General features: G+C 46.0%; 1 protein-coding gene across 1 annotated transcript; it reads left to right on the top strand.

The window, feature by feature from the left end:
• Positions 1–11,331: 11,331 nt before the first annotated feature.
• Positions 11,332–12,221, top strand: LOC125554827. The gene is made up of 2 exons (XM_048718229.1): positions 11,332–11,505; positions 11,850–12,221. The coding sequence occupies exons 1-2, from the start codon at positions 11,332–11,334 to the stop codon at positions 12,219–12,221; spliced, it is 546 nt and encodes a 181-aa protein (XP_048574186.1).
• The last annotated feature ends 491 nt before the right edge of the window (positions 12,222–12,712 follow it).

The following is a 12,712-nucleotide window of genomic DNA, read 5'->3' as shown; positions in this document are numbered from 1 at the left end:
AGTTCCAAAAATGATGTAAAATTACATATAAAGCATACAAGATTAATAATATAATAGCATGTAATAATAAAAAATTATAGATACGTTGGAGATGTATCACCTGTCCGTAAAGGGGCAGTTCGCCACTTCGTGATCCAGACGTCTCTTGAAAGTTGATATATGCACATCACATTAATCCCTACCCAAATTTCGTCGATTTGGGCCGAAATCGGTGTCGGCAGACCCAGGCCGAACCCAGCGCGTTGTGGGGCGACCGGGGGCACCGAGGGAAATAAAAATAGCGCGAAAACAGCACGCGACAGATTCCCACCCTATGGGCCTACCGAGTCGGCGACTAGGCTTCGTCGTCCTCATCGCCTCGCCTCGCCTCGGCTCCCGCATGAATCAATGCTTTCGCCGGTCGGTCTTCCATTGATGAAGGACGACGCAATGATGGTGAGCCACCACCACGCATCCCGCCCTTTCCTGCCACGTGTCCACGCCGCTCCCGCCCTCTTGTCGCTATAAAAGCCGACCTTCGTCGCACGCTCGCCAAGCCAACTCTCTCGCCTGCACTACTCCAGTGCCGACCACCTTTCTCGCCCAAAAAACCGGCCTTTCCTTCACCGTCGCCATACTCGCCATGGAGGAGAGATTCCTCGGCAACGGGATGGTAGCCAATGGCTTCGGTCGCTGTTGGTTGCACGAGTAGGAGGTTCGCCTGCTGTAGGAGGCGAACTACCCGACGCCGCCTGATTTGCGCATGCTGGGTCCATGGCGGCTGAGTGCAGGCGGTGTCCCCGTGCCTCCGTCGCCCTCCGACGCGGAATGCCCCGTCAAGATCACGACAATCCAGGCCAACCAGCCAGAGCAAGCGCGTTAACAAACACGGTACCCGGCGGACAACCACGCATTGTGGACCGCGTACTTCCAACAACACCACGCCGAGCAGCTGACGTCCACCAAGGGCGGCACGGCGCCGAGGGGGTGCCACAACCCGGAGGGCCGCCGTCAATGGTGGGGCACACCCGGGCGGACTCTCTGCACCGTGCTCGCGCACAACAAGGGCGGAAACGAGCTGTAGCTGGAGTACCCGTCGTCGTCCTTCTCTCGTCGCCGCAGGAGCTCCTAGATGTCAAGGCGCTTGGACATGCCGTCCTCGTTGTCCTCTGGTTCCCGCTCCTCCGGGTCGACGCCGGCGGCACTCGTCCCCGTCAAGCCCGAGCCGCGGGAGACGTTGCTCCGTCAGCGCAGCCGCATCGGCAACCTCGTCATAAACGAGGGCAGCGACGTCCCTTCCCCTCCTCACGGCCACATCCGCCTGGTAAAGCTGAACAATGAGCCAACGGCGGCCGTGGTGAAGCAGGAGCACGAGGCAATGACTGCCGACCTCGAGAGTGGCCTCGCCTGGTCGCGCACAGACTACGTGGCACAGAAGATGGAGCGCCAGCGCCGTGCTCTGGAAGAAATCGTCAAGAGGCACCGCGGCCGTGACGAGGGTGACGTCATCATGCTCTCTGCCAGCAACGACGAGGTCACTGCGCCGAGCCAGTCGGTCTGCAGCGGCGATCCAGGGCAGGGCTGTAGCGAGGCCGCCCCGAAGGACGGGCCGCTGAGCGACGGTGATGACGATGATCGCGATGACGACTACACCGTCTTCAACAACCTCCTCGGCATGAACTAGGAGTAGTTTTACGTTTTTATCTATGTAAATTCACCTAAATATCAATGAAATCGCCTATACTTCGTCCAAATTAACTGAATTTCATTGACTTTGGGCTTTTTAAATTTTTTCGGCCGATGTCGTTGCAGTCGCGGCTGGGAATCGACCCCCCTCCCGCCAAAATTATCGTCGGCAATCCCCTAAGAGGTGTTATTTTTCGCCTTAAAGCGCCCTTGGGGGCGAACAACTGGAGATGCTCTAAGCTAGTTCCCAACGCTAACAACACGATATGCAGAGGCTATAGCGTGCTATTAATGAGACATTGTAAAAAAGGGCAGCCCGGTGCATGTAGTTTCCGCTTGCATAGGGTCCGAGAAAGGGTCCGACCACTTTTGGCCTATAGTACGTAACTTTTTCCTATATCTATGCAAGAGGCTGTTTCCAGGACTCGAACTCGTGACCTCATGGTCACAAGGCAACAGCTTTACCACTGCGCCAAGTCTCCCCTTCTAACGAGACATTATACACTGATTTTTTTAGCGAGGCATATCTCAGAACACTATACCGTGCTATTTTTTCGCTTGATGAAACCCAACATGGGAGGCGTTAGATGGAGCGTGTGGTAGCGACGGAGAAAGCCGGGGTTGGTGAGCAGGCGGCGCCAGGGCTCGCATGCGAGGGGGGTGCGCATGAGGTACGTTGGATCCTCCGACAGGACACAGACCAGGATATCAGGAATTAGGTCTTTGATCAGCTCTGGCAGAGTCATGTTTGGTTCGCTTGGTGTGGAGGAGGAGCCATCCGTCCGGGCAGCTAGTTGGTCACTGGAGAAGGGTAGCGACGTCGACGGCAGCGGTAGCATTGAACTAGGGTTTGGGAGCAGTTAGCATGTGGTTGTCTAATAGTAGTAATCTCGGACATATGTGCCGATCCGTGACCTTTGCTTATCTATATCTATAATAATAATAATAATAATAATAATAATAATAAAGGGGCTATTCCTTCTGGTGGTACGTCACCGAAATTACCCACCAAAGTTGCAAAATATTATCCGCCAATGCCATCTATAAGTGATAAAAAAACGTTTCACATAGGGAAATTCCAGCCTGGGTCGGCCCATGCAATAGGAACCTTCTATACTGCGCTCTGCGCACTGGAAGAAGACACAACGCGCTTGTTTGGGTCGGCCCCTATTTGACGCCTACCGTGGGACCTGCGCACGGTGATATTGAGTTTTTAAAGGGATATCTCTCAAGGATCGAGAAGCTCACGATTGATTAGATGAAAAGGAGCTGGCATGGAACGATCGCGTCTGCCGCCGGACGACCATGGACAGAGCCGGCAAATTTATCGTCGGGAAATCAGAATTATGGTTAAACTTTGGAGCGACAAGTACGAGATTGTGATTAAGAGATGTTTGGGTTACGTGCTATGCGACCGCCGCACGTACCATGGAGATCCGCCGAGTCCGAGTCCAAAGAAATTTCCACTACGTCGCTACAAGTCCCAAGGAAATTCCACAGCAGCAAGGGCAGGCAAAATCGAAAGCGTTTTTGTCGCTGTTACTTTTTATGGGAAGACAGGTGGAACCATCGGACCAGAAGGAAGTACTAGTCAAAGCTGAGTCCATCTCAAACCAATCGGCCACGGGCTGATGTCATCGGCCGCCCGTGCAGCCGTTCCAAGCCAAGCTGCTGCTCCACGCCACGCGATCTGCTGAGACACCATCTTACTACTGTCGGTACAAGCAACTAAAGGATCAAGCTCACAAAAAAAAATCCCTTTGCTGTGGCCGCTGTTCTACATGTGAAGGGCAACCATTGAAAGGTCAACCCGATCCATTGAGCACTTGAGTGATGTCCACGTGAAGGCTCAAGTTTGATTTTGGACTAAAAAAAAGTGAGAAACAGCCCACGATTCGGAAGTGGATTCCGTCTTTGAACCGCTGTTGTTGCTCCGCCGGTCGTCCGCCTCTACGGCTGGCTTCAACCGCCGTTGCCGAGTGGCCGCTGGGCCAGAACCCGGAAGATGACCCGGAAGAAACGGGCGTCTGCTCCTGCATGTGCGTTCCCAAATCGCCATGAAAACCCGTTGTCTCTACCTGCGGGCCTCGCTGCCGCCTTTGCGTAGCCGCAGCCTGCCAAAGTCGCTGGCGATGGAGACCGTTCCGTAGGCGAAGAACAATTAACAAAGGGTCAAACCACCGCTCACATCCAGTGATTCGGGGTCAGAACAATCAAATCATGAAGACTAACAGAAGCGCGGCATACTGTGTGCCTCGTGGACCGTCAGATCACAAGCTGCCGAAGAAGGCATATTCCACCGGAGTGGTGTTGTACGTGAGGGCTGGTCCGTGCCATGCTGTTGAACGGCTACGTGGGTAAATCGCCGTCCCCCGCTTCATCAACTCACGGGACTAACTCGTCCGTTCGTGCCAGCTTACAACGCCGCGGCCAACTCGCCCGTCCGCACCGGCTTACAACATCGCGGCTAGTTTATCCGTTTCCTCCTGCGGGTGACTCATCCGTGGTTGATTTTAGCTTCACCGCGACGGATAAATTCCGGCCTAACATATCAGGTGACATCTATCTAAGTTTATTTTATTAAACATATTGTTTTTATCAAAGAACAATTACTTTGGTATGTATATTTTTATGTGCAGCAAAGGTGGTGCCATGTTGTGCCTATGAAGTATACGTCAGCGCCATCACGCACCGGCGTCTGCGTCCGCTTACTGATGGAACATGTGTGCGTAAGTCACCACACGTGCAGCTTAATCTATATCAACCCGCCAGAGCCGTGTTGGGCAGCCCTTGCCGCTTTGAACCGCCGGGGGTATATTAAGTCGCCAGTCTGCCTGAGCCACCTCTGTCGCGATAAGCCGGTCATCCGTCGTCCAAACAAATCAGGTGATATCCATCCAAGTTTGTTTTATTAGCAAATGTTGTTTTGTCAAAAAACAAGTTTATCTTTGCCTTGGTCTGCAATATTGTTTATGCAGAGCAATTATTTATGACAAACAGTGATATTATACCGCGGAGATGGATGCACGCCAACATCTTTTGGCACAGGTGGTTATCGTTACTCAACGGACTCCTGCACCGGCTTACAACGTCGTGGCCGTCTCTCGCGACCATGCTGGCTTACAACAAGGAGGACAACTGGCCCGTCCGCACCGGCTTCCAACGCCACGGCCGGTTCATCTGTCTGTGCCACTTCAGATGTTGCGGTCGTCTTTACCGTCCGTCTCTCGCGGCCTAGTCTACATCAACACACCGGGCCGCGCCTGTCTGCGTGAGCTGTTCATTGAGTATGAGCAAGTCACTACTTGGGAAGCCCGGTTTCTCTTCCAACAAATTGGAGGCAAATTATCATATATTATCAGCCGTCGTCTGCACTGGATGGTTCAATGGGTAGGTGCACAAGTCGCCGCCACTACAATTTGGTTAACTTCAAACAGCCAGTTGAAAGGAGCCATTGGCCGAGTTGCTGGCACGGCTCATACGGGATCATTTATAACCCGCCGCGGTCACCTCAACCTTCTGTGGGTTCACCTCACACTATCACCGCCAATAATATACACCTCTGCTGTGGTAAAATCTGGAGAATCTCAAGCCAACTCCTCGAGTCGTCTTGAGACTCGGGGGCTACAATGGTATGACTCGGCAGAACTGGCCGGTTTCAATACATTCAGGAATTCCGGGTCATTGGAGGGAAAAATAACCCGGCCCCAGAGATTACTGCTCTATCAATGAAAATTTAAAAAGCCGTCAGAAAAATTCCGGCTCACAATGATGCTTCCGGTTTACCATCCGGTTCAAGGGAAATTTATCTACCACAAGGCTTTGAAGCTCTCAAATCTGGCTCAAGGTAAATTTGTCCCTCACAAATTTCTGAAGCTTTCAAATCCGGTTTAAAGTTCCGGTTCAAAAGAATTAAATCTCTCGCAAGTTCGAGTTCTAAGAAAAATTAAAGGTTGCCAAAAAGAGCTTGCTGCCATGATGCGCGATTCAAACATGAATATCCTGCCTTACGGCTTATCTTATTATGGTCACTTGGGGGCTTCCTGCTCATCGAGCATAGCTGTCGGTACCCTCTTGATCGGCGTAATACTAAATTTATGATCACTTGGGGGCTTCCTGTTCAAACATAGGTCGTATTCGAACCAAAGAGAACATAACTGTCGATACCCTTTTGATTGGCAAACTGCCGAACCTACTTGGGGGCTTCTTGATCGTATCTGAATCATAGCTCAACCCCTTTGGGAATCGACGTGGATCGTATTCGAATCAGCGTCGTTAAACAACTCTCAAGGTCATTTGGGGGCTTCCTGTTCAAACATAGGTCGTATTCGAACCAAAGAGAACATAGCTGTCGATACCCTCTTGATCGGCATCGCCAAAGCCACTGGGGGCTATATGATCGTATTCGAATCTTAGCTTAACCCCTTTGGAACGGTTTACTGATCGTATCCGAATCAGAAGCCTCAAAAAGTTTTATTCTGTCTCTGGTAAAGTTTATTGCAGCCACAATTACTTAACTTGAGACCTTTTTGGGATTATATCTCAAATATATATAAGTGTTTTATGCTTAACCCGGCTTAACTTTTGACTATAAGTCGCCAGTTTATGACAATCATCATCTATGTGGAAGCATTGGCTTCTAAGGATTGGGTTATCACCCTTACTGCACAGGTTATGTAAGCCGGCAGTACAAATTCAATATCACAGTAGTTATATGTGAGATATTATGACCCGCCCTGGTTTTGACGCTAAGTCGCCAGGGCATATGTTGTTTAAACTCTCTGCAGGATTTGCAGAAATATGACATGTAAATGATTAAGTTCAAGCTCATTACCAAAGTTGATGCTTCAAATTGATTATCCGTTCTGGATTTTTCTCAAAAGGCTATAAGCCGTCGGGTCATGAAAATTCCGATTTACAATGAAGGCGTATTGAATCGCCATCAGTCAAGAGCCGTCGGGTACTTAAACTCCGGATTTACTTGTCAACAGATAAGGTATTTGAATTCTTTAAATAGCCAACATGGCTGGATTTTCAATGATGATATTGAATGATTGAGGTTTTCATACCGGATTATATTATTCAAATTTTGAATAGCCAACATGGCTGGATTTCTATTATGATTATCAATAACCAGTATTATGATTGAGGTTTTCAAAGTCGCTTTAGCGCCACAGCTATTATCTTTATCAATGGGCATGATTTATTTTACAATGGAGGAAATAGTCCCGAGTCGCTGCAGGCTTACGACCCGGCACTTGGGGGCTACATTATTCAAGTTGAGGTTACATCAAATATGCAAGTCTCATGTCGCTGCAAGCATGCACCATGACACTTGGGGGCTAATGCAAAGTCATTTTTATTGGCCTTATTGAAGACCCGACTCATCCCATTGTAATGAGCCGGCCCTTGGGGGCTACCAATTGCTCCTGTTAAAATTCAAGATACACAAGCCTTATTCCATTATATATTGAAGGATCCACTGCTCAGTTGGTAAAGCATAAAGCTCTTAACCTTGTGGACGTGGGTTCAAGCCCCAGGATGGGGGTTACATCATATGATATTATTTTCAATGAAAAGTCCCAGGTTAGTATTATCTTACTAAGTCGGCCCTTGGGGGCTACACGTTACTGCTCAAATTTACATCATCATATTTACAAAGTCCCTGCTCATTATTACATAATGACCCGACACTTGGGGGCTAATGCATATTGCTCTTTGCTTAAGACAATTCTAGGATGACCCGGCTACACTACTATGACTATAGCCGACTCATGGGGGCTACACAACTGGATTTCATTTAAAGCCATGGTGATAAGTCCCGGCTTATTCATGCTGATTAAACCGGCCCTTGGGGGCTACAGGTATTATGGATATAAGGGAGAAATATCTTCAAATTTTCAGTTTGAGTAAATCAGATTGACCCGGTGTCTGCAAAAATCATAAACCGGCGTCGGCGACAATTATGACTCGGCATCATCTATTTATAACCTGGCAATTTTGGTAATCATAAACCGGCAAGTTTTATATCTCAAGTCGGCTGAATATAAGTTGAATATTTGAAGACCAATATTTTTGTCAAGTCAGAGTATTGAAGGCCGACTCAAATGGATGCTTTATTTACAATATTTCTTCTATAAGCAAATTGACTACGAAGTTGGTCCATTGACCCGGATTTTCCAGAAGGAGGAGATGACAAGGACTTAAGAATGATCAAGTGCCGGCTTACAAGAATATTTAACCCGGAGTGCAACCTGTCAATTTGTTCTTGTGTTTATGTTGCAGGTCAGTTTAACATGGATAAATCCAAATTAAACTTGGGGGCTAATGTCGGGAATATACCCCGCGATATGACCCGACCAGATGTATAACCCGGTCGGACTTGGCGACTTACTAATGACCCGCCCTGACTGGACGACTCACTAAGTGACCTGCCCGAGCCTGGCGACTTATGGGTGACCTGGCAAGCGGATCAAAGGAGCGACAAGACCCGGGGGCCCAGGAGGCTCAAGGCCCAGAAGGCCGGCTGCGTTATGGTAGGTCGGCTTAAGAGGAAAGGCGTGAGGAATATCTCCTTTACGAGGAAGCAAGACCCGGACTTGTAATCAATTTGTAAGAGAAGATAGAATAATCCTAGTCCTACTAGGACTCCACATGTAACCCGCCCCTCTAACTTATATAAGGAGGGGCAGGGCTCCCCAAAGAGGACAGGGAACAAGAAACAACATCTAGGGCTAGACACAAAGAGGAGAGCCGGCTTACGGCGACTCCCTCATGATCATAATGAGACCTAGCCACAAACAGCACGTAGGGTTATTACCGGATGATGTTTCCCGGGGCCCGAAGCTATCTAAATCCTCGTCTTGTATGTTGCGTCTCTCGATTCCGCTCAACCCCTTCAAACTACCACATAGATGCGTTGGCCTCGCGACTAAGTCCTTACACTAGGACATCTGCCGTGACAATTCCACGACAGAGAGGCCTGTTTTTTAAATTTCGTCTTCGTTTCTTTCTACTTTAAATAGTTTGGGACTTAAATGTTTGTGGATTTAGAAAATGTTCACGATTTTAAAAAATATGTGTGTATTCAAAAATATGTTTGCAATTTTTAAAACAAATGTTTGGGAAATAAAAAATGTTCATGGTTTTTAAAAATTTGAGTGTATTAAAAAATATTCATGAATTGAAAAATATCCTAAAAATTCGAAAACGGTTCGTGACTTACAAAATAGTTTATTGATTCATAAAATGTTCTTGATTCAAAAAATGATCATGCATTTCAGAAAATGTTCTTTAAATTAAAAAATGTTCATGAATTTCAAAAATTATTCTACCAATCTTCAAAAAAAATTGTTCGCTGATTATAGAAATGTTCGCCTACTCAAGAAATATGTTACAAAAATTGTTCAAAATTTTTAGAAAATGTTTGCACATAGTATAAAATGTTGATGAGTTCAAGAAATGTTCATGATTTTAGAAAAATGTACAAAAATCTGTAAAAATATTCACGATTTCAGATATGTTCACGAGTTTAAAAATGTTCATGATTTTCAAAAATTGTTTACGATTTCACGAAAATGAGAGTGATAGTATATCTCGGTGATGCAACAAAATATGGTCATGGCCATTGAAGACTATGATTTTTTTTTCTCCCCTTGCAACGCATGGGCCGTTTTGCTAGTGAAGGATGAAACCATTATCTGACAATGAACATTGCAATTTTCATCTGTATGTCTCCACAAATTGATTAATAAACTGCTCTACAATGCAAGTTTAAGATCTTTCTCCTCTTTCATGCAAACATTTGCGCCAACTCTAATAAGGATATGTTGTTTACAATAGTTCTAATAAGGATATGTTGTTTACAGTAGTGCAACCACCCATCCTACTCTTGTTCATCCATCACCCAACTCTTATACTCCTTCCGTTCCAAATTACTCGTCGTGGTTTTAGTTCAAAACTAAAACCATGTCGAGTAATTTATAAATAATGCCGTAAAGTTGCATTGGAGTTTAACAAAATACTCCCTCCATCCGAAATTAACTCATTTCAGCGACAATTAATTCAGGACGACAGTTGTACTTGAGAACAACAGGTATCGTACAACTAGAAGTAAGATTATAGTTCCATGGGAAGTGCATGCCATTGCTGATTTCAAACTCTTTGAACCTACCAACCTGAAGAAAAGCCACGAATAATGGATCAGGACGCCGTCCCAATTCTTCTACAACGACTTTCTCTCGGAAGGGAGAGCTGTCTGACAAAAGAATGAACATTATGTATGATCTAGTCGCAGCTTGGTGATGTTCTGCTGCAAACTTTTCCAATTTAAAGCATGCCACAGTAATTAGCACCAACCTAGCGGCACTATCGTCACCATCAACAGAAACATATCTAGAAGTAAATAGGAAATGATCTCAGACGTTATATCATTAGCAGAGATGGCGTCGTTTACTAGGTCTTTGTTAATGAAATGCTTCTACTTCCCCCGAGGGCAAACAGATTAAGACGATCATGATTCAAGCCTTTCACCAAATGGTCGTAGCAGCTTTGCTAAAACATTATACAAAGTCAACCAAAACAGTTGAGTAGCAGTGTCCAGAAACTATTGGTATGTAGTAGAAACAAGTACACAAAACAAAAACTTCGAATTACCTCAAAAAACAGAAACTCAAAGAAATCAGCAAACATATATAATGAACCGCCACCGCTTCAAAATCAAAAGGCAAAAGCATGCACCCGTCAGGAAACTAACTGCATCACCAGTTACAAATCCTAGAATCAGGGCAGCATTACAACTTTTAGTCTTTCAGGCAAGTCTACGAAATTCAGTTGCTTATAGAAAACATGAACCAATTCAAGCAGACATACTAAGGTTGGCAAGAATTGGAACCTAACTTCACTATCCAAGTTAGAGAAAACAAGAACCAATTCAAACAGACGTACCAAGCCACGGCAGCAATCGACTCCTGTCAAAGATGCACTTCTTATTAAGGCATCAGAAGTCTGATATTGATATCATGTGTGCAGTGATTGTAACTCTGTGTACAACGGCACATAGGGCAGATATGGCGGCTTGCCATCTTCAAGATTGCAGATCACTTTGACCCGTCGACTATCCATATTATAGAGTAAATTGCAGAAAACCACCAGTTTGAGGGCTAGGTTAGCAGAAATCACTACGTTACAGTTTCTTGGCAAAAAACACCAACTCTCCCGTAAACAATTTGCAAATACCACTGATCGGCGGATTGGACACCGATAAGTGGATTTATGACAGGTGGGGCCCGTTTTTTGCCGACGTGGCGCTGTCGACTGGTCGGACAGCCATTAGACGGCGCTCTCGCACGTGAACTTAAGTGATTCACTCCTCTGTCTCTCACTCTCACTCTCACTTTGCTCTCGCACGCTCTCGCTCTCGCTCTGTTCTTGCTCGCCGCCGCCGGCCGCTCCGCTCCGCGTCGCGCCGCCGCCGCCGCATCGTCATGGTGTCCTGGAGTGAAAGCGACGATAGCAGCGAGCACACTAGGCAGTACATCAGCTCTGATTCTGACGACAGCAGAATGCGGGTATGCATTTGGGGATATTTTCCTAGGGTTAGGGTTAGGGTTTGTTCTATGATTTGGGGATATTTTTCTCAAAGGAGCTTGTGTGTTAGCTGATGAAATGTTATGCATTTCTTTGCACTCCCAGGTCCCTGCTTCAACTAAGGACTCCGATTTCGAGGGCCCTGAAGATGAAATGCAGGTTTTGTGCCATGGTCACGGGAAGTTAGCAGAGAGGCGCGTTGCTTTTGAAGGAATTCTAACTGGGAGGAGGTTTCTCTGTTGCGCTGAGAAGGTATATGCTTCTAAGTGAGAGCACAATCATTGTTAGGATTTGGCCATTGTTTATTTATTGTTAAGTTGGGAGACTATTGAGGCAGTCATTGTTTACTCTTAGGAGAGTGTTGAGTCAGTCATTGTTTACTCTGAGGAGAGTGTTTAGGCAGTCATTTTTTACTCTAGCAACAATGTTAATTAGATTAAAGTACAGTGGATGCATGGGTTAGTTTATTCCTAATAGCAGCACATCATTGTATAATTGAGAGCAGAACATCAGTGCTTTCTTCCTGAAATATAATATTTTTAGCTTTGGTTGTGATGAAAGGTTTTAATATGGTTTTGAATACTACCTTATTTCAGGAAGGTAGAGACTGTGGACTAGTTAAATGGATTGATCCTGCTTGGCCCAATACCCTTGAGAATGCATTGCACAAGTTATGGTTGATGTATGAAGACAACAAGAGACAGAGGGTTGAGGACACTCTGATAAATTCTTTTGAAGTTCATAACCTGACACAAGAGAAGAAAAAGTTGCAGGCCAGCTATGAGAAGCTGGTTGAAGATGTCAATGCACTTGTGGATGCCCAGCAACGTAGGGTAGAGATAGAAAAGACAGATGCTGATACCAAGAAGTTGGAGGAGAAGTATGAGATGGTGAAGAACCTGGCAGTTGCTCATTTGCAGGAGAGCAATTTGAAGCTGCAGGGGATCAAGGCCATCCTAAATGAATGATCACCTGGCTGTGGAAGAGGGCACTATCATTTGGACATTTGCTTACCTTTTGTAGGGTGTGGTTGGCTGTGCTCTAATGAGATTATGGTTTTAATTTCCTGAACTATGGATCTGTAATGTACTAATCTAGTACTATGATTATCTATGGATTTGAATTAATGCTAAATGTGATGGTATTTAGAGTATTTGGATGAAATCTGATCTTTTTAGAATTTATGTATTTGAGCCATCAAATAGAGTTTGTAGCTATCTTTGGGGGTTTTTGTCGACATCTAGCCTTCACTAGGGTTTTTAGGCATCTTTGATGATTTTGTCGACGTCTAGCCATCAAATAGGGTTTTTAGGCATCTTTGGGGGTTTTGTCGACATCTAGCCTTCAACTAGGGTTTTTAGGCATCTTTGATGGATTTTGTCGACGTCTAGCCATCACCTAGGGTATTTTGGCATCTCTTCGATGGTTTTGTCGACATCTAGCCTTCACTAGGGTTTTT

This window comes from Triticum urartu, chromosome 4 (assembly GCF_003073215.2).
Source record: "Triticum urartu cultivar G1812 chromosome 4, Tu2.1, whole genome shotgun sequence".
Lineage (NCBI taxonomy): Eukaryota > Viridiplantae > Streptophyta > Magnoliopsida > Poales > Poaceae > Triticum > Triticum urartu.
This window is presented reverse-complemented; position numbering and strand designations above follow the sequence as displayed.